The following is a 23,013-nucleotide window of genomic DNA, read 5'->3' as shown; positions in this document are numbered from 1 at the left end:
CTTATGTAATGGCGGGCAGTTAGCCTAATCAGTGTTCCTGGATTCTTCACAAGTACAAACATGTTTTCCGCAAGTAATGCCAACTTCCCGGCATGATTCAGAGGTGGAGGACGAATGATTTCAGAATAATGTTTTTTACCAAATCATCATGGAGAACAAACGGCCCGCCCCAAGAATGAAAGTAATTGTAAGACCATCAATATTGGTGGCAGACTAAATTTCATGGTTGCTTTAATCAACGGAAATAAATCTCAAACCAAAAATCAAAAATCCATTTTATTTTATCTCTACAACTTGAATTATAAAGTTATCTCTTTTCATTTGACTATGTATTTAGCTCATTGGTTTTGCCAAATACATACATTTTTTGTTAACTGTTAAGGTTCTGTTCTGCAAAACGTAAAATTTAAAATAACAAAAATACAAGTTTATTTTCATTTTTGTACAGTGAACTGATATAACGGTATACATGTTAATGCACATGCAATACATGTACATGGCAATCCCAATATGAAATACATTTTTATCTTTATAACTAGTATTCAACAGTGTCAGGTCCCTGTATTTGTACTCATAATTGGCTTATGTCAGTAAAGTCTTTATAATGTCGTCATTCACTTCTTCAGAATGATGTCTCATAGTTACTACATTATGTTATAAACTTCAATTTCATCATCGTCCCTGCCTATAATCATCTTTGACATTTGCTGATTGCAACAAATGGCCTGATAATCGGTATCTTCATCATCAGATTTGGCAATCTCACCTATCAATTTACCATCACGTCCAAACTGCAGCACATTGTTAGAACCACTACCACACACAAGAAGACTTCCTCTTCCTGTAAGGTAACTGTCAAAGGCACCATCTAACTGGTCGCCATCAAATTTCTCAACAATGTTTTCATGATTGTTCAGTATAACCAGTCCATTGTAACAGTCAGTAACATAAACTTTTGAACCATCCTCACTGACAGCTAGACTCCTGATGAAAGAGAACAGTTCTTGTCCTGATTGGTTCATACTGAGCTTCTTAAGCTTTCTTCCTGATACACTGTATATATAAATTGATGTTTCGCCTGAAATGTACAGATTGCCATCAGCATATGCTAAACCATAACAGTCAAAGTCAGTTGTTATCTTGTTTGTTAATGTCATTCTGTTTGATAGTGAAATGAAGTGAACTTCTTGCTGGCCTGGCAAACATACAGCAGCTTGGTGTTTATTGATGGAACAAACTTGCCATTGTTCTCCAGGCAGATCACAGTAGTCTATGACTGTATATGTGGAACTGTCAAAACGCTTCAGCTTGAAGTTGCTGCGATCAGACAGTAGTATCGTTCCATCATCCAGAGTACAGGCACTGACAATATAACATTCTTCTTCATCTGATTGAACTTGAACACAATATTTCTTGCTGCTTTTTACCTGAGGCAAAGCTTCGTCCTGTTGGTCATCTCCTGTACCTGTATCTTCAGCATTCCCACTCTTCCTCTGAGTGACCTTGCCTAAGACATTTATTTCTTTTAATACAGTAGAAATTCTCTGATCAACTTCAAAATCATCGTCTGCTGCATGAATTTGGGGTTTGTTTTCTTCAACAATTTTAGCAGCATGTTCCCCTTTTTTCATATAAACAAAGATTTGTGATTGAGTGTTGCCAGAAGATGCTAGCTTATCTTGAAATGCATTCACACTGACCCTGTTTGTTTTAAGTAATTTCATTTCTTTGTCTATCTCATCTATTAGGGAATTGTACTCATCTTCTATATCGGCTGTAGTGTTTTTCTCTAATTCATCTAGTCTTTCATTGATTTCTTTTCTGCATTGTTTGACATTTTCAATAATTGTTATTTTCCTTTTCAACAGCTTTTGTTTTTCTCGACTGAAGTTTTCGCAGCACTCTGTTAGGATCTTTGAAACGGATTCTAGTGTCTGCTTAAGTTCACTTGTAGACGTAATGCTTGTGTTGGTCTGGAGAAACTCTGGTATGTAGAAAACGTCCTTGCATAGCCTTGAAAATATTATATAATTTGTTTCAATTAATTATTCATCGTGTTTATGAAAAACTGACATATGTATCTTCTTTGTTTTTACTTACCTGAAATAATTAAAGGAATTTACATATTTTGGCAAATGTGGTTTTGACTTTGATAAAGTAAAGCATTCGTCGAGAATGGCTCTATCTTAGATAACTTTTTCTGCTAAAATAATCGGTATCATTTTCTGTCAAAACAAAACGACAAAAACAACAACAACAAAAAGACAGTATCGTGTACTGTCAAGGTAAACAGCATTATGTACTTTCAAAATAGATAGTAAAATATACTGTTAAAATGTACTATATACTGTCATGTACAATGCACTGACAATATTAACAGTATCGTGTACGGACAAAATATACAATTTAATGATTCACTGATTTATTTCACCGTTTCGTGTAAGATTTGAAACCTGACCATTTGATATATCAAGTAAGTTTAGATATCAAAACTTCAGAAGTACAATCTTCCCAAGTATTTCGAAACAAGGTCAGTTGCTCAGAGGTCAAGTTGTTAGGGTCCTGATATTATTTCTTGTATTTTTTTTTTCATTTTCGGGCTCTTTGTCAAAAATAATAACTCCTGAAGTTTTCAAAATTTAAACAATGACAAAATAATACTTGAGGAATATTTCCATTCATTTTGGAATCAGAAGTGTAAAGGTTAGGGTCAAAGAGACACTCCCACAATTCTACCCTGAATTTTAGGTCGAGTGATACTAGGTTTAAGCGCCGTACGTTTATCTCTTTTGTAGTGACTGAGATATTTTTACTTTAGCGAACCAATAGCCGATCCTATTTCGCTAAATTCAATAAAATTGGGATATCGTTTTGCAAAGCAAAAAAGACCCGACAAGATTTTATTCATGTATAATTGTCTGAAGATCACGATAACAATATCACCCGTTACACATTAAATGGAGATTATTGATTGAAATTTAGATAACACACGTTAAACCGTTTGTAACCTACCTGAGGATGCGGTAAATAGGCATTGTGGCAGCTTGATTTTGCCTCTGTTGCGCAAAATGACAGCATACATAATCGTTTATTTATCACCTTTGAGGATATATCAGATGCATATGTATTTGCCAGTGAAAATAATGGCAGTTATTTTGTTTATTCATCATTTTTTCGGTCTATATCTGAAATACATTTTCTAACGAAGAGGTTATATGGTGATTCAGAATACCAGGCAATGACTCGAAAAACTACGTTCATAAGGGTTGGGAAAACGTTAAGTATTGTAATTTCAAGACCTATTGATGAATATACTATAAAAAAAGACATTGTACGTGTTAAATAATTTGTTCTGTTTTAATTTTCAGAGAATTGCTTCGGTTATTAATAACACGGTACACTTTTGAAACTCTTTGTGTCATTATGATATATAATGTAGCTCACCTATGAGCTACAGCCATACACGTGCCACATCCAACCACGTCATGGTTTTGGCAGTACATATCTATATAGTGATATGTGTGTCTGTCACATCTCTCGGCTGGTGCCTGTGATAGAATCTTACTGGATCCAGACATCTGGACAGATCCTGATTGAAACTGACCTCCGCCAATAATCTTGTGCCCGGTAAGAGATGGAATGTCCTCGTGAACTTTTACACAACTTAAACAATAATAATCTTGGCATTCTACACAGTATTTTTCTGCTTCTTGATATTTTCCTTTACGTTTACAAACTCTACATAGTAGATCAAAAGTTTTATCAGTTAGAATGTCTTCGTTTATACTCCCTCTAGTTGCCATTTTGTTGCGGCTGAACAAATGGTATCGTACTTCCGTTTCAAGTTTACAGTTATTTTGTAAATTTTCTTTAATGATGTCTAAAGAATATACACATACCTTTCATCTTATTACATTTACTCTCCTTGATTGCTTGTAATTCTCAAACAATATTTTCAACAGATGAAAAACTTCCTTGTCTGTTGTAAACAATTAATGTGATCACCTCGGTTTTTATGACACACAATACAAAGATTACAAACGAATTTTCCCACATTGAAAATACGCACGCATTGTATGTGCACTCATGATTAAACCTATTTTGAAGCTAATCATAACCTTAAGTCAGTTCATTGTACACTCAATACTTGGTTTCATCCAAAAGGTTGGCGACGAAGTAAGGGATAAGCTAATGTAGTGTGACTTATTACTACTGGGGTTCAAGCCCAGGGTTATCGGACGTAACAGTAATCTTAAACCAGTTATATTCAAACGAAACTGCATACCGTTTGTACAAGTTATATTCTTTATTTTAGATAATGCACTGTCATATTACAGGCACGAATTCAGAAATATTTGCTTGGGGACACTAGTACAAAACAAAGGCGTCACAGGGGAGGCACAAAGCACCGGAGGGGGAACATACGGGAGGGGTCCCTCAGGTCGTGTTATGGGGGCCAGAAGTCTTGAAGTGCAGGTATGAAATGGTGGCCTCTGGCGCATTTTTGGTCGGAATGTTGAGTTACAAGAGGGGTACCACCTCATTTTAGGGAGGGTAAATTTAACGAAACTTCTCACAGTCTTAAATAAACCGTATCAGACGGTGAAATAAAATATATAGATCCATGTGCTTAATTTTAGATAGTTGCTCATTAAATGCATTCGCACACCACACGCTGATTTTAAGACATAATTTGAAAATTATTCAACGTATTAAATGTTTTGATATCATATCTTATCTTTAGAAAGATAGTAAAGTTGCCGTTTTAATAAATTTACCGTAGTATTGTCATTTATCTATAAAACGATATTCATTTACGTAAACCGAATCCAGGCTTTATTCTACATTATCCAGATAGATGACTTGACGCCAATACTTCAATATTAGGATTGAAATGGGCTAGTATATTTTCCCCATCTGCTGCCATAGTATACATAAACACTGGAATAGAATATAACATGTATTCTGGTTTTTGCCAGGGATTGTAGCTACGTAAAGAATTCCAAAAATGAGCCAAGTAATATTCAAGAAAAATTCAAAACTTTCAGAAACTTGTATAATCAAACATGAGAAAATAATATTAAATACATGTTAACAAATACAAATTTAATGAAAGGGTTGTAATATACCTATTCTTAAATATAGAATAGAATTTGACTATCATTCTTTGACTGTGTATTAGCCTATTGGTTGTGTTAAAATGTATGCATAGATACATTTATGGCATTTAGTTAACTTCCTTTTAAGTTTCAGTTCTGCAAAACGTAAAAAGTTAAAATCCAGAAATTAACACAAACTCATTTTATGTAAGTCAAGTGAGTTGATTTAATGATAGGCATGTTAATACAAATACATGTATATGACAATCCTAATATAAACTAACAACTTAAATATATACATTTCTCATCTCGAAAGTAGTATTCAGCAATTTCTGGTAACTATGTAAATATTTGTACTCATAATTGACTAATGCCAGTAAATTTATTATAATGTGGTCATTTTCAGCAGAATGATGTCTCATAGTTATTATAAGTCATATATTTCAATTTCATCAATTTCATCATTGGCTGCAACAAATGGCCTGATTATTCGTGTCTTCATCAACAAATTGTACAGACTCACATATCAGATCGCTATCAAGTCTAGACTGCAACACATTGTTGGAGTCACAACAACATACAAGCAGACTTCCTCTTCCTGTTAGATAACTGTCATAGGCACCTCTTAACTATGGCCCATCAAATCTTGCGATAACTCTTCCTTTATTGTTCAGTACTATCAGTCCATTTTCTTAGTCAACAATATATATCTGTGAACCATCCTCATTGACAGCTAGACTTTTGATGTTAAAGAATAATTTCTTTCCTGATTGGTATTTAATGAATTGCTGCATCTTTCTTCCTGATACACTGTACATATAAACTGGTGTATAGTCGGAAATGTACAGAGTGCCATCGGCTAGACCATAACAAAATCAGTTGTTATCCTGTTAATTAATTTTATTCTGTTTGATAGTGAAATAAGTGAACTTCTTGCTGGTCTAGCAAATATACAGCAGCTTGGTGACTATTGATAGAACAAACTTGCCAGGGTTTTCCAGGCGGATCACAGTAGTCAAAGACTGTATATGTGAAATTAACTAAACGTTTCAGGTGGTTGTTGTTGCGATCAATAGTAGCATCGTTCCATCCTACAGTGTACATGCACTGACAATATCACATTCTTCTTCATCTGAATTTTAACACAATATTTTCTTGCTGCTTTTTACTTGAATTGAAGCTTTTTCCTGTTGGACCACACCAGTGCCTGTATGTTTAGCATTCCCATTCTCTTATCAACTTCAAAATTGTCATCTACAGCAGGTATTCGGATTGTGTTTTCTTCTGCATTGTTAGCAACCTTCCCAGTAATATTTTCCCCTTTTTAAACTGACATGTTTTGTCTTAGTCCTTCCTTACATGTGAGGATAATATGTATCTGTTTATTTAAGCAAATACTTGATTAGCATTGATAAAATGAAAACACATGTCGAAATAAAAAGTGTATGAATATCTGCTTTCCGATAGATTTAACAGCATAAGATTCTGTCAAAATGAACAGTGCCATGTACTAGCAAAATAAATAGCACCATAAACTGTTAGGTAGAATAAACAATATAATGTACTACAAAATAAACACCGATGGAGGTTAACTCTGTACATGTATTAGGTGTGCCAAGCAGATACTATATATACATGTTTATAAAATACTTCATGTTTAGGTCGATGATATTTTCACTGAGTAAGAGCCCTTTGATTATTCAACATTAGTTCATTATAGCAACATTTCTTGTCCAGGGTATTCCTCCGTAACCACTCGCTGAAACTGTGTGAAACTTTATCGGATATTTCATTTCCCCCTCAATAGATAGCGCGCAGATCTGTGGATCTCGAGGTCCTAAGTCCAATCTGATAAAAGACATTGTTTCTGAAAATATTCTGAAAATATTCATCCTCCACCTCAGATGATATTTGACTTAGTAATTGCTTTTAGAAATTGTTTATCATTTTATTTATTAAACAACTCTGCCATTCCTCAGCAAACCTTGGCTGATATTTAAATGAAACTTCACTGGAAGCTTTACTAGCAAGACGTGATCATAATGCGCATATCTTGTGCACGTTTTTCTCAGCAACTGCCAGCTGCAGTTGTGAGAAACTTTTTTGGAAGCTTCACTAATTAGACGAAGTATGTGCCAATTCAGTTAATTCTACTTTTTTGCTTTATATTTCGGGGAGCATCCATCGGTTTTACCAATATTATCAACTTTTGTTTTAAATTATTGGACTTATTAGCTAAGCAAACATATGTTGAATACAGACTAGTCATATAGTACAAACCGTGGACTGCTGATTAAAATATAATAAGAAAACGTGTAGTAATTTGTTACAATGCTACCACAGTTGTTTGAGCCACTGTGTTGGCAAGACAGTATCTACTAGATTTAAGAACGTTAGATGTACTAGTGAGTTCAAGGCACTTGCTGGTAGTGCAAGTGAATGATTGCCAGGTCACTTCTTACGCACGTCTTTGAGCTAGTCCGTAATCAATCGCTTTTCAAAATGACATTTTTATACTAATGTGTCGTTAAAGTTCGCATTAGGCTGTCTTCTAGCAGCGTGGTCAAATAGAGAGGATGATGATTGTATAGGCGAAAATATATCAAAATGTTCGTCCATTGCACTTACACCACAAATACCGTATAGGAAGTGTCTACTTTCTTCCAATTTGGTATTTTTCTATACTTTAGACTAAACGCTACAATCAGAGACATTAAATCAAAAGTCGAGAGCAGTTACAGCATAAATACCTTTTGTTCATTTAATTACCATGTATATTGTTGTGTTACACATATGTATTGTTAAAGTTCCATCAAGCTCTCAATTTTATGTTAAAAAGAGATAATGCTGCTGTCCAAATAGTGACAACACATACTTGAATAGTTAGAAAAAGCTACTTTCAATATTACACATAATTTTATTAAATCAAGGTCAAAAAGGGAGATAATCAAAACAGTGCATTTTTTAGTTCTTTCTATTATGTTAATCAAATAGTAAGACTTATGACAAATACACGAGTAAAAATTAACAAACATTGGATTTAGCAAGAAAATAGTATATTCTATGTTCATAACAAAACAAATGTAGCAGCCACATTTTCATTAGAGGCATTATAACCCTTTAAGTTGAACATATGATCAAATATGTGTTTTTTTATATACGAAATCAGTGCAAATGTATGGTGGTACATTTAGGAAACACAGTAATCATCATTTGAATACTTTTTAGCTTCAAAATAACAAACATCTTGTTTACGTGAGAAAATTGAAATAACATCATATTTTTCTTATTAGTTAACTTAACTGTACAATGGTATTGCATGTCCCCATAATAGCAAAAATGTTGTCAGTCAACAACGATTTAAAAACACGACATACTTTTTACAACTAGCTAAAATGTTTCAGATGGTAAACAGATAGCAATGAACAACCTAACGTAATTGTTATACTCAAACAAAACAAGGATACCTGTTAGGGAAGTTTTTGCTGTCAATTGGACAAACTGGGATAGATAAACAGTTTTCACAACCACTTTATTATTATCACACAGATAGTTACAATTAGCAAAATCAGATAAAGAATAAACAATTTGAACAACTGCGTAAAAGCACGAGTTATAGCGTTCTGATAATAAGTAAACAATGACAACAGAAATTCCTACAGATACGAAACAAGTAAGACCACGTTAAAACAGCAGTAACTGTTTTAGTTTTTCTAGTTTTTTTTTAAGTTGAAGACCCATAAGTTACCCGTGACTGGTTACATATGGGTCGAGGAACCACTGCCCTTTATCCTCCACAATGAAATTCATAAAACAAATGAAGATTTCATTATTATAAATGTACGTAGTACATGAACTTGAGTTTTTAATCGATTTACTCTCTATTAGAAAAAAAAGCAACAATAAACTAGTATTTGTTGAATATAAATGGATGAGGAAATTTAATGTTAAAGCTGTGAAAGAATGAAGAAAAAGACTGATACTACTCTCAGACTGGTATTCTGACGTCTTTTCAAACAGTGACCGTGTTATTTCTCAAAATATTTTAATAGGTCACTTCTTCTTGGTCAGGGATATCTAAGTTATTTTTTTCACATAGTTTGAACCATATTTTTTAGTTCATGTAATTGTATATTTTTTACTTTGAATTACTATTTTCTATACGTGGAAAAGATTCTAAATCATGATTGTAGTATTTCATTAACAAAGATATAAGATTTCCTTTATGATGATATTTCTCGAATGAAAACAGAAATTGTTTTTTTTTCTGCGTATTAATTTTGATATTTATATACTGTTACATAGTCATCCCTTTATTTTTGAAAGAAAGAGTTTGTGAATAACTAGGCACGAGTAAAAAGATACTCTGTATTTTCTGTCTCATTTTTACTGTAATAACATACACCATTTTCTATCTTACATGTAAAGTGCAGAAATGAGTTTTAAGAGAAACCGTTTTGCTTTACTTGATATTAAAAGGCTTTCAATTTCATTTTTGAATCATCTCATTAATTGTTTTTTAAGTTTATACAGTAAACTTTGTAAACAAACGTGACCGATATCTAAAAGTCATATCATACTTAGTATTGGCAAATTATCAATGGTTATATTGGTTTAAACCTTGTTAGAAAAGGCAGTCAAAGTTTGAATATTTGAGCTTGAAGTCTTGTTTTGTCGATATCCAATATGACCGAGATCTTAATGCTAATTACACCGTGTCCAGGATTTGGTAAATGAATATTTGATGGCAATGTGTAGAAAAGTTAATTGTGGATGACAGACAAACGGACGAACCAACTAACGAACGATGGACAAAGAGGCGAACGGATGAGAGACTGACATTCAACGGTATCAATTGCATTGCTCACCTTGTGCCCTAAGTGCTAGGATGAGTTAACAAGAAAATACAGGAATATCTCCGAAAAAAGATATCCTTGGTATATGTTTGCCTTTGATCTGACATATACCTAAACCAGGGCCATTCTTGTATAAGTTCCTGTGAAAAGGGTTGCTCATATTTTCAGTCTACAATTTTCTGCAATAGAAACAAAGTGCATCTCTTTCCGAGACAAGCTTTTACACTTGCCGAGTCTCTGGTTTACATGACGACGTTGAATGCAGACACGGATAAGTCCGTGGACGTTTTACAAGTTAAAATGTTACTCACCACAAAACACTACGTTCCGTTCTGCCAATACTAAGAGCAATGGTTGTATACCCAACTTAGACGTTGGTGATGGTGACGTAGCGTAAGAACTAGACCACGGTAGGGCCTGCGGCAGATAATTTTCCGTTCTGTAAGCCAATTTCACACAGTATGTTGATTTAAAGGCCGTCCACGGTTACCTACCGCTAAGCGTGGCGTGGATTTAACCCGTCATAAGTCTCTCACTTCAATGGCGTTGTCGCATGTAACTGTCCTACCGTACTGACGTTACAGGTGGTCTACCCGAATTAGGCCCATCAACAGGCGTTCCCGGGTCTCTGACACGTCGAACGAGATGCAGTATTGTTGAACGAGAGACGTTAAAACGTTCAGCGACTTGTTCTTGCATTCGCTAACATTCGAGCATGGCAAAAAAAAAACACACGAAATTTAGCCTCGGCATTAATAGAAACTGATTAATTGTCAGAAAATCTCTGAAAATATGGCCGTTTGTAAACTCTAGACAACGATATAATTTCACTTCAATATTTTATCTCAAGATGTATAAAATCTTCATCAAAACGTATTTAACTTCTTTTAATATATAAATTAAGCTCGCGTACACGGTTACATTCGTTGTCGAATGGAAAGCAGTGAGAGTAGGACACAGGGTGTACGCCATTGGTACACAAATATGGACAATAGTAATTCAAGCGTTCCCTGTCTTATGGGGAGTATAGCCTCTACGAACATTTTATATAAAGAATTCATTATTTTAGGCCATATACTTTCTGAGCATCACAAAATGAAACAGATCAACATGTACTAGGTGCATCACTAAAGGGTAAACCGTAACGTGTATTTATGTGACTTTTAAAAAATTAAATGAAATAATATGCCATCTTAAAATGAAAATTATAATCAATATCATAACATTAATCAATCAATTTTGGGTTACATGGTTTATTTCGAATTGTATACATGCCAACACATGAATAAAGATAAATATCGAAACAAAGTATATATTAACTTAATCATGTTAATATGTTCTATCTATACAACATTTTTATTACTACTTTATACAAGGGGTAAGATTATAGCATGGACCCTTGTTATTTAAGGATTATAAAATTGAAGTCTTATATGTACATGTTGTGTGTTTGAGAAAATAAAATTTAAAAAAGAAACATATCCAAAAACTAGAGAAAGGCCTTAAAATTTTCAGTGATAGAATTACATTAAATAAAGTCTAGAAATTAATTTCCAAGTCCTTGAAATAACCAAAAATGATTTCACAAATGTGAAGTTTATGATAGTTTTGTTAATATCAATAACAGAAGTTTTATTTTTTAATTTAAAGTTGTGATCCACAAAGAATGACAACTCTTGCCTTGGGCTAGTACTTATAAGTAGAGATCTATTAGTTTACTTCCCTTGCAATTACACAATTGAGTGGAAAATGAAAACTGTTTAAGACACAATATCATACTTTTTTGCACAACAAAATCATTAAGGATTTATTCATTTGTGTTTGATTTACCCCTCAAGACATGGTTCCTATGACTCTGTCAACTTACATATGGTAAAAAATTAACTTTTAACAAGCCAATAATAAAACGAAGTACCAGTAGGTAAATAATAGTGCAGATAATACAGTTTTGCTTGTATCAAAATGTCACAATAGATCCACTTTTGTAATACAGAACACCTGGTAGGATTAGTAAAGGTGCAATTATATTGATCTCTATTTCCTATGCCTACAAAAACTAAAAAAGAAAGAATAAGAATAATTTTTGTTCTAAATACTTAAAAACTAAATATTACAAATGTGCTATATTTTTAGGACACCGGACACATTTTGATGCAATCTCGCCAGGCATTGGTATGTTTTTGACAACACAGAAAATGACATGACTCGACCTTCAGCTATTTCCGGAAATCAAGAGAATGAAAATAGACAGGTTAAACTTGAAAACGAAAGTCGCATTTGCAGTGGTCGATAGTCAGGGGTCACGCGCATGGGTAACTCTGTCTGAATTGTATGCGCATGGACTTTTTTTTATTTTGGCTAATAGGCGGTCAATTTTCAGCATTTTCTAACAATTTGAAAATACATGGTCTTAAGCATAACATGCCAGCTTTTCATGTACGAAAAAATATTTGACTTTGGAATAAACACAAACCCCTAGGGGTCCAAAACGGAGCAAGGGTATATGGAAATTTTTGGAATTTCGGCAAATTGTTCAAAAGGTCCTTTTTGATTATGTCGGAAAGTGTCAGTATATGTCTCAGACAGGTTAAACTTGAAAACGAAACTCGCATTTGCATTGGTCGATATTCAGGGGTCACGCACAGGGGTCACCCCGTCTAAATATATACGCGTGAACTTCTTTTTCTTTCGTTTTTCTTTTGCTAATGGGAAGTCAATTTTCAGCACTTTCTAACGATTTGAAAATACCTTGGCTTTGGCACGACATGTCAGTTTTTCATGGTCGAGAAAATTTTTGAACTTGGAATAAACATAAATCACACAGGGGTATATGGAGATTTTTTTCCCCGGCAAATCGTTCAAAAGGTCTTTTTTGATGTTGTCTGAAAGTATCAGTATATACCTCGGATGTAAGATATTTCCGTATTTGAAAGCTGCAGACCTAGACAATTCAGAAATAGTTTCAAATTGAATTTCATGAAGTAAATCGTGATTCTACGGAAGCGTGAAAGGGCCATAAGATGCTAATACGTTTTATTACGTTTCAGGTGCGGAAAGGATATAAAGATAACTGCCAAACTATCGATGTGGCGTCAGGAATTTCAATAAGTGTATCTTTAACAAAATGAATACCACTGTAAATACACAATAACAAATTATCTTCATGTTTATGCGAAATACTTTTTTTGGCACAATTGAGAGGATAACCCCCATCTGATACCCTTCAGTGCTTAATATTCACTATGCCACAAATGTAACGTATTAACAACAGTTAAATTGCAGTGGGTAAGTATCTATTAACAATCGTCTGAATGACTAAGGATAAATAAAACATGCTGAATAAGTGTTTTTTGGCTTTTTTGTTGTGTTCAATGCTTAATAAAATCTACTCTTAATTTTATTTTTATTATATTTTCTTAAAAAGAATATATTCCTCTTCTCTCTCGGGTGAGAGTAAGACCGGCATTTGACAAATTGAATTATAAAACTAACAAAAAAATAATAAAATTTACAGTGTCCTTATGTAGGAAAATACGCAACAGAACTTTGAAATTGATACATGACACAGATCTCGCTGTAGTAGCTAGCAACCGTTGCTGTAGTAGTCATAGCGCCAGCAAGCTGTAATTTTGTATGAAGAACCGAATCCGCTGGATCGATATCCCCAGTTGTTCTGCACAACTTTGTTTGTTCCTGCACTTGTGGTCAAATGATAGCCAGTTACGATGCCAACATGTCCTTGACCGCTGATTACGTCACCATTCTGTTTGCCTCCCGTGCATAAATTCCAGCAGCGTTCATTTCTGAGTACGGAAGAACCAGTGTTTCCCCATTCTGCCGCACTGATTGGACTGTACATATACCAATGTCTGCAGGTAAAAGTATGAATGTTCATTTCATCGCTTTATTGTATCTTTATTACATACAGATATGCGTAGCATTTATAGTTATATTTATTTTAAGATTGTTTGAATTCATCGATTAACGATGAAATAAAGATGTTAAGTTGAATGATTATTTAATATCGCTCATCTTACATATGAAACAAGTGAATGAAGAATGAAGTATTGCCATGCAATACAAAGTCCCCTACTGGAAGGCACCTAATTTTCTCTACTGCAGTATAACAGAATGAACTGATATCTGTCAATGATGTATAAACAATATTATACTATATATACAATATGTTATAACAAAACACTTGGATTAAAATTTATATATATAAAAACCTACAGTTGTTTTCATATGGCATTTTGTTTTTGCCGATTATCAAAAAAGGTGTCATAAGTTATTTATAGTAACAACAAAGGGAAATTATTCTATAAAAAATAAAAAAAAAATGTATATAATATAAGTCCACAAGAAACTCTTTACCAGGTAGAGATAGGTCAAAATGCGCCTAAACATTGGATGTAACATGCATGTTGTACCACAGAAAACTGGTCTCGATTTTTCCCTACGGCCAGTAATAAATAAGCTACAATGTAATCTATTTATAGTAAAAACAAACGGACGTAATTCTAAAAACAAGGGTGCATCACGGTAGTTAACATTTGTGCCAAGTTACATCTAAATCCTTCCATGGATGAAGAAGAAATGCTCCGAACAAAGTCATTCTTTTATCAGACCTTTGGCCTCTATGTGGGACCTTGACCTTAGACCTAGGGACTAAGTTCATGCGCATGACACTCCGTCTCATGGTGGTGAACATTTGTGCCAAGTAATATTAAAATCCCTTTAAGGATTGTTGAGTTACAGACTGGACAGGAAAAAAGCCCTTTTGGACTTTGACTTCTAAATGTGACCTTGACTTTGCAGCTAAGGGCTCGGGTTTTGCAGACGACATATTGTCTCGTCCTAGGGAATATTTGTGCAAACTGATATTTAAATCCTGTTTTGCATGACAAACTTACAGACCGGACAGGAAAAAGTCATATTGACCTTTGATCTAGAAGTGTGACATTTACCTTTAAGCTAGGGTTCTGAGTGTTGCGCATGACACATCGTCTCATCATGGGGAAAATTTATGTTAAGTAATATTAAAATCCCTTGATGGATGACAGAGTTCTGGACCGAACAGGAAAACACCTATTAACCTTTGACCTCCAATTGTGACCTTGACCTTTAAGCTAGGGTTCCGGGTTTTGCGCATGACACGTTGTCTCATCATGGGGAACATTTGTGCCAAGTAATATTAAAATCCTTTGATGGATGACAGAGTTCTGGACCGAACAGGAAAAAAAACTATTAACATTTGACCTCCAATTGTGACCTTGACCTTTGAGCTAGGGGTCCGAATTTTGCGCATGACACGTTGCCTTATCATAGGGAACATTTGTGCCAAGTAATATTAAAATCCCTTCATTGATGGCAGAGTTTTGGACACGACAGGACAAAAGCTCTGTTGACATTTGACCTCCAATTGTGACTTTGACTTTTGAGTCAGGGGTCGGAAATTTGCGCATGACACATCGCCTCATCATGAGGAACATTTGTGCCAAGTGATATTAAAATCCCTTAATGAATGACGGAGTTATGGACCGGTCACGAAACAGACCCTATTCATGCTATGTAAACATTTGACTGCCAATTGTGACCTTGACCTTTGAGCTAGGGGTCTGAAGGTTGTGCAAGACGCATCGTCTTATTATGAGGTACATTTGTGCCAAGTAATATTAAAATCCCTTCATGGATGGCATAGTTATGGACCGGACAGGAACAAAGCACTGTTGACCTTTGACCTCCAAATGTGATCTTGACCTTTAAGCTAGGGTTCCGGGTTTTGCGCATGACACGTTGTCTCATTATGGGGAACATTTGTGCCAAGTAATATTAAAATCCCTTCATGGATGACAGAGTTATGGACCTGACACGAAATTGTGGACGGCCGGACGGACGGAATGACGGACGGACGGAAAAGTGCATTCCTATAGACCCCGAAACTTGTTCTCAACCAGTAGGGGACTAATAATTTGTTTTCACATGCATCTGCCATGACGCTCTATTATGAAAGTAGATTTGTCGCTCAAACACGCAAAATTAAATGTTAGGCTACTATGTATATAAATCTGAATGCAGATTTCCGGAATGTAGGTATCGTACCATATGTAGCATCTGACCTTGACCCGCATTATAAAGTTCTTTGTGGAAGAACAATGAATGACATTTTGCTATCTACATGTACGTATACATTCTAATCTAACGTACAGATCTGGATTATGTTACAATCAGGCCATATTTTCTACGTCTTTTTATACACAAACTGGTGTCAGCGTAGAAAACTGATGTATTTTAATAAGTACTTACCTTGAAGGTGGATCTGCACCGACAGCCTCTAGAACATCATAGACAAAAAGGTTGCATTTGTTTGTACCAGGATAGAATCTGAAGCTATAGAAACTGGATTGTGCCCATGTTGTACTGCCTATGTGTTTATTTGCCTCCTCTACAATATCAGATGCTGTAAGGCAAAGCGCAGCCTGAAACATTTCATTTTTTTATGAAATTTCATTAGCACAGCTTATATTGACAGATTCCCGCGAATACAGCTAGATGCAGTAATTTTACTGATGTTACATAACCCTTTAAAATTGATTTAATCACTACAGTTTACATATATAGGACCAAGTATCAGAATATAAAATATCTCGAGGTTAGAATGCTAATCCAGTGCTTAGAAAATTTGCATTTATTTCTAATTTCTACAATATTTGAGCACATTATTTAGTAAAAAAAAAGAATTGTCAATAAATGATTCCGTTTATTGATAACATATTTCGCCACACAATTTTATTTAAGTTTACTTTTTCATTCTCTGTTTTAGTACACTCACAATTTAATGTGCAATCTTAACTCAAAATTCCTGTTAAGATGGAATAAAAATGTAAAGTTTGTACGGATAACCGAACACAGAAAACGAACAGAAAACTTCACGTTTTATCGCAGATACGCACTAAGGGGTCATAAACTTTGTAATTATAAAAAAGTGCTTGGGGTGTAATGAAATTTATCTCAGACTGCAAAAAGTATATGTTTTAATACATTAAATGGATACTCTTTCAGTTCTTATTAGTAGAAAAGGAATGCTCACTTAGATGAAGATAAATATCAAATTAGGAAGTTATTGTTGATTTACATTTGATTCATTCTGAACATGCAAACTCAACAATGAATATTTACGTGTTTAAAATAATATGAACTATACTTTGGCAAGACATTAAATCAATGTGTGAAATAAATTCATTTTTTTTTATTTTAATATTGCATACTGTAAGCTAAAACACAGTATTTCGTTTATTCACAAGGTAGTCCTTATGGGAAGATACAATGGTCAAGAAATGCCATTTTCTGGAAATGATTATGAAAGAGTAAATTCCTCTCGGTATTTTACACGTTAATGGTTACAGAAGTGGAGTTGCTTGCAATAAGTGCATGGAAATGATTCCCTTGTTAATATTTTAACCTGTCAATTACGAAAAACAACCCATCTAAATACCAAAATACATAAAATACACTTCTGAATAGGTATAGGGTATGAACGAGGTTGGAAAGTCAGATCGATATCAGTACAGGTAAAATAATTGGCCTTCATTCGAATGTTCAAATACAATTGTTACTTCGTTTTAATTGTTTCGATAAATTAAGGCGGAATGCGCCTAATTTGAAGTTCTTGGGTTCCGTTTCGACATTTTGTTTATAATATAAAATTCAGCATATTCCTCATATAATGTGTATTTTACATTTTTGATATTTCTGTAACTTTTTTTTCTCTACAAACCTTAAAACACGACCATTGACGTCCATTTTTGATGAACCATAATTTCACGTCCGTCAGACTGTTTTCGTTATTCTGTTCAGTCATCAAGTATCGATTTGCTTGTTACTCATTATATTTTCATTTTAAAATGTCTTTAAAATGGTGTATAACATTTCGAGATCATTTTAATGTTGAAGTTGAAGAACGATAGAATTTGACAAAAAACTGATATGATAATAAAAAAACTTTATTTTCTGTCGATAGAAGGAATAAAATTATGGGGTCACCGAATTCATTTTCGCGTAAAATTACAATACAATATAATGCTGCAAATACTGGGCTTCCTGGATATGTTCAAAACATTACCTGACTTACAGTTTCTGAATGTTTATGAAGTCAAATAATAAGGGAAATAATTGAGATACAATATAAACTCGTAGTACCTAAAATACAATTCCAACACTTTAAAGATTTTATTTTACATAAACAAAAAAAGATTTTACCATACATTTTCTTGTTTATTAGAACACGTTTCGCAACATGACCTACTTTTGGCTATTCCGGTTTACTCCTTCGTATCAAGTTGCCATCCTTCTAAGCCTTACCCGTACCTACATTTTACTAGTAGGAAAATGAAGACATTAAAAAATAAAAAAGTCATAAAATACTGATCAGACTTACTTGCATTAATAACATTAATATTCGTGTAGAAACTTCAAATGTGTTTAATTTAGTGGCAGGGGCCAGTTACGTATTTGGCCCGGGTACGTTTTTTAAATAAAATAGATAGATGTACTTTAAAGGCATATATATTCAACTGGTTATTTATGATGTTTATAGAACTAAAGATTCCTGCGTACGAGTAATTATTGTGTAAAATATGTGATTGAATCGATTTTCGTGTAGACGGCCGGGTCTAAAATCTTACCTGAGGTAAAGGAACTCAGACGAAATGGAAACGGTCATCCCAAATTTGCGGTAAAAGTAAACGGTTATGAGACACTTTTTTCCCCACCATTATTTTCGTCTGGTCACATGCTTTAAAAATATACATGTGTTTTAGGTCAGTCACTTGCAGATGATACGGAACAGGTCGCGCAAGGTGTTCATTTTGGGCCATTTTTGCCTCAAAATCTAGTGTCCTGAAACCTGCGTTTTACTCGTTTTTATCATAGAAGCAATAGTTTTTGAAATAGTGGATTTCAAATATTAGTCTAAGATATAAAATAAAACGGATAATTTGTCGACCCGTTGGAATTTATTTCCGTTGATTAAAACAACCGCGAAGATTAGTCCGACATCAATATTGATAATTTTACAGTAGTAATATTAAGTCTGTCTTGTAATTGTTTGTTATTAGTTCCGATCTTTCATTAATATTTGAAATGGCTTTCGTGTATATAAGAAAGGGGTGTAAAGCGAAAAAAAAATACGTTTAGCGCTGATGATGATATCTCTCAAAGTTACGAGCGTCAGGGTAGAGTCGTATCCAATACAGTTAGGAGGAAAATGTATCGGTATGTAGAAGAGCAGTTTGGCCTTATTTTTGATAGCATGATTACATCTGGTCAGTAGATGACACAATATTTTAGGAGTCGGTAGTTCAAAGGCCAGGGCACAGTGACCTTGATACTGAAAATAGTTTTCATTCAATAATTAATGAATTCTTTGAGCTACAATCTTCAGACTTCACAGGATGCTTGCTCTGTTAAGTAGATGACCCCTATTTTTTCTGCAGCCATTGGTCAAAGGTCATTGTCACTACAAACAAAATTACAAACCGTCATGCCTTTGACAGGCCCTATAGAGGAGGAATACTTAAATTGTGGTTATTTGAAAAGTTGAATACTGTGATAAAATTAAACTTTGTTATATAGCAGGATGATGAAAGTATTCCTATAGAGCTTAGAAGTACACCGGAACACCACGAACTGATTAAGTTAAAGCGACTACGCAAAGAAAAGCTTGGATATAAAGCCACGCCTACTGAACATGTATGATTAATGGTATAGATGTACCATTTTCTTTCACTGTATTTGTTTTCAACTTAATCTCATTTAAATGGTGGCTGATTTCTGCCATTTCGTGTTGGCGGGGTGAAAACACGACAGTAAGAAAACACGACACATTTTACACGAAAACACGACGTTTAGAGGGCGCCGACACGACATATTTATTTGTCGAGTTTTCGTGTTGGCGGGTATGAATATGTCGTGTTGGCGCCCTTTATTTGTCGTGATGTCGTGTTTTCGGCCTGCTGACATGAAAACATGACAAATATATTATTTGCTGACAATGTCTGTTGGCATAATATATCGGCCAAGCTCGATAACCACCCAAATCGCCCCAGGCACTCTTGGATTATGGCCCTTGAATTACTCATGTCAGCCACGTAAATTGAAAAACGTTTTTTCTTACAACATTCATAAGTCTTAGGATGATTGATTTTGGTTACTTGGTGACTACAAATGTTCTGGGGTCAGTAGGTCAAAGGTCAAGGTCACAGTGACCTTGATACTTAAATTGGTTTCTGTCTAGGCCTACAGGCGTCAAACTTCATAATATGATTCACTATGGTATGTATATGTCCCTTCTTGTCTTGGGTTGAGGAGGTCAAAGGTGAAAGCCACTGTGACCTTGGTACTTCATACAGGTTTCAATCAGTAATTAGTGAATTCTTTAACCTAGAACTGTCAAAGGCCATTGGACGATTGTGAGTGTTCTGTAAATGCCTACATTTGCATACTTAGGTGGCTATAGGAACAATAGGTAACGGTACTTTTTCTTTGATGCCATTCATTCTGTAATCTTTTATATGGCTATTTTTCTTTTACGTGACAGACACTTCATTTCCGATCAATAACTGGAGAGGAGAACCATTTGATCTAGAACCTTCAAACTTTATAGGATGATAGGGCTTACAAAGTTAATGATCCCTATTATTTTTGGGATTACTCGATCAAAGGTCAAGGTCACAGTGGGATGAACATGGAAAACCGTTTCTGATCAATTACTTGAGAACCACTTGACCAAGATGTTGAAACTTCATAGGATGATTGGACGTGTAGAGTATATTACCCGTATTGATTTTTGAGTCACGTGATCAGAGGTCAAGGACACAGGAGCCAGAACATGGAAAACCGTTTCCGATCAATAACTTGAAAACCATTTGACCATGAACCTTCAAACTTCATAGGGTGATCGGACTTACAGAGTAGATGACCCTTACTGTTTTGGGGTCACTTGAGCAAAGGTCAAGATCACAGGGGCCTGAACATGAAAAACACTTTACGATCAATAACTTGAGAACCACTTGACACAGAATGTTGAAACTTCATAGGATGATTGGACATGCGGAGCAGATGAACCCTATTGATTTTGGGGTCACTCGATAAAAGGTCAAGGTTACAGGGGCCAGAACACGGAAAGTTATTTCCAGACCATAACTTGAGAACCATAAGGCCCAGAATGTTGAAACTTCGTGGGATGATTGGACATGCCGAGTAGATGATCCCTAATAAAGTCAAAGAGACACTGATAGTTGGCTGCAATAGGGCCTATTGCAGCCAACCACCTGTGTCTCTGTGATATTGGGGAGGGGGTGGAGGTGGGGGGGGGGGGGGGGGGGGCGACATGCGCTTTTCTATAAAAGCATCTTCTAGTTTATATTCTAGTTTATATATCTTTAAATGTAGCAAAAGCTTATACTGACAGTATATAAGTGTATAAATGTTGCAAGAGTATTAACATGTATAAGTGCAGCGATACTAGTAGTTTATACATAAAAATAGTAGTTTATACATGTATAAATGTAGCAATAGTTTATACATGTATGTTCTCTTTGAGTTAGCACTGTTTTTTAACTATTTGAATTTTGTGTTGACAACCAGTTAACCTGACCAGTATTTTTGGATTTTGCACTATTGCTAACCTGTTCTCTGCAAATAACTGGCAACTTCTCCACATGAATCAGAGATGGAGGACGATATGACTTCTGAAACAATGTCTTTTTGTCCCCCGCCTTTTTCGAAGAAAAAAGTGGGACATAGAAATAGACTGCGTCCTTCCGCCCGTCCTTCCGTCCTTCCGTCCGTCCGTCACACTTAGTGTCTGGTCCATAACTCTGCCATCCATGAAGGGATTCTTAAATAGCTTGGCATAAACATTCCCAAGATATTTTCAAACTTCATAATGTCTTTATGAATTATATGATATATAGTTATGACTTACGTACATTGTTAGTATATTGCCCTATTACTTAAAATATGTTGTATTTGCATGCAATAAGTTTTGTGAAAAATATCCTGGTAACTCTGTTACAAACTCTTGTTTCAAATTGTCATATATGCGTACCTGGGGATTGAACTCAGGACCCTGCGGTCTGTAGATCTGTGCTCTCCCTTGAGTTTAATGTGCAGGCACAGGTTATACATTTATAAATATAGCAATGATTTATACATATATAGATGTAGCAGTACTGTGAAACGTACTTTATGACAGGTGATGGACTACTTTTCTTAGATTTTGGTTTTGCTTACAATGAAATATTTTTCTTTCCCTAAACAAAGAAATTGAATAATTTCATAATCTAGTCATTGATAAATATTCTTTGTTGCTTTATTTTTCCAGTGGATATGAAACAAAGACACACAACTCTAGTCACAGATTGAAACCTAAGAGAATTACTGACAGTTCCACGTATATGGACTTAGACTATCTAGGGTTTATGCAGGGAGGTGCATGTACTGGGTATAATTACTTGGATCCAAACTATATGCCGGCAAGTTGACGTTAATTCAACAGATTGTTGAGAGTGTTCACGAGTGTTTAACGGAACTGAGAGTACAAGATTTAGGCGTGCAAATACATTGTGTTGGTACAGGTGAAAATTGAAGTGGTCAGGGTAAAAATGATGACGTTGAGAAAACAGGAAACTCTTTTTTCAGGCTGTTTTGTAGCAGTGGGTACAACAAAATGTGCAGAATAAGTTTTCTGAATGGATGTTGTAAATTTATGTTAATTTTAGAATAAAATATTTACAAAGAAACTTCTTCTCAGATGATGTTTGACTCTATGTATACTAAAATTGGGCTCGTTTTCATTTGACACTTAAGGACATAATTCAGATGCGTGAAAAGGTGCTATTTGCCAAATAGCCTGTTGACCCATGTTTCAATATCACTCAGAAGGACATAATTCAAATACATCAAAATGTGTATTTGCCAAATAGCGTGCTAGGCCTGTTTAAATATAACACTGCAGGCCATAATTCAAATGCAAGAAAAGGTGCTGTTTGCCAAAT

The 23,013-nt window shown here is 34.7% G+C and overlaps 2 protein-coding genes and 1 long non-coding RNA gene across 3 annotated transcripts; 1 reads left to right on the top strand and 2 right to left on the bottom strand.

The window, feature by feature from the left end:
• On the bottom strand, positions 1 to 4,197 carry LOC123553333 (uncharacterized). Its single transcript, XM_053525099.1, has 2 exons — positions 3,445 to 4,197; positions 1 to 2,013 (listed from the first exon to the last, which is right to left on the bottom strand). Exons 1-2 carry the CDS (start codon positions 3,801 to 3,803, stop codon positions 645 to 647), a joined length of 1,728 nt encoding a protein of 575 aa, XP_053381074.1. The 5' UTR covers positions 3,804 to 4,197; the 3' UTR covers positions 1 to 644.
• An 8,928-nt stretch (positions 4,198 to 13,125) lies between these two features.
• On the top strand, positions 13,126 to 22,686 carry LOC128549050 (uncharacterized). Its single transcript, XR_008367447.1, has 3 exons — positions 13,126 to 13,240; positions 13,470 to 13,830; positions 22,341 to 22,686. It is a non-coding gene; the product is annotated as an uncharacterized LOC128549050 (long non-coding RNA).
• On the bottom strand, positions 13,402 to 16,447 carry LOC128549049 (uncharacterized). The gene is made up of 2 exons (XM_053525098.1): positions 16,262 to 16,447; positions 13,402 to 13,824 (listed from the first exon to the last, which is right to left on the bottom strand). Exons 1-2 carry the CDS (start codon positions 16,441 to 16,443, stop codon positions 13,539 to 13,541), a joined length of 468 nt encoding a protein of 155 aa, XP_053381073.1. The 5' UTR covers positions 16,444 to 16,447; the 3' UTR covers positions 13,402 to 13,538.
• Positions 22,687 to 23,013: the final 327 nt, after the last annotated feature.

Source organism: Mercenaria mercenaria, chromosome 15 (genome assembly GCF_021730395.1).
Source record: "Mercenaria mercenaria strain notata chromosome 15, MADL_Memer_1, whole genome shotgun sequence".
Taxonomy (NCBI): domain Eukaryota; kingdom Metazoa; phylum Mollusca; class Bivalvia; order Venerida; family Veneridae; genus Mercenaria; species Mercenaria mercenaria.
The sequence above is the reverse complement of the archived record's forward strand: the minus strand, read 5'-3'. Positions and strand labels throughout refer to the sequence as shown.

What these genes read in the sequence shown, in the direction of transcription:
- LOC123553333 (XM_053525099.1), bottom strand. Translation starts at nt 3,803, where the DNA reads ATGGCAACTAGAGGGAGTATAAACGAAGACATTCTAACTGATAAAACT. An exon ending in TGTATGGCTGTAGCTCATAG is followed by an intron (nt 2,014 to 3,444) that starts GTGAGCTACATT and finishes AATATTTTCAAG; the next exon opens with GCTATGCAAGGACGTTTTCT.
- LOC128549049 (XM_053525098.1), bottom strand. Translation starts at nt 16,443, where the DNA reads ATGTTTCAGGCTGCGCTTTGCCTTACAGCATCTGATATTGTAGAGGAG. An exon ending in GGTGCAGATCCACCTTCAAG is followed by an intron (nt 13,825 to 16,261) that starts GTAAGTACTTAT and finishes TTTTACCTGCAG; the next exon opens with ACATTGGTATATGTACAGTC.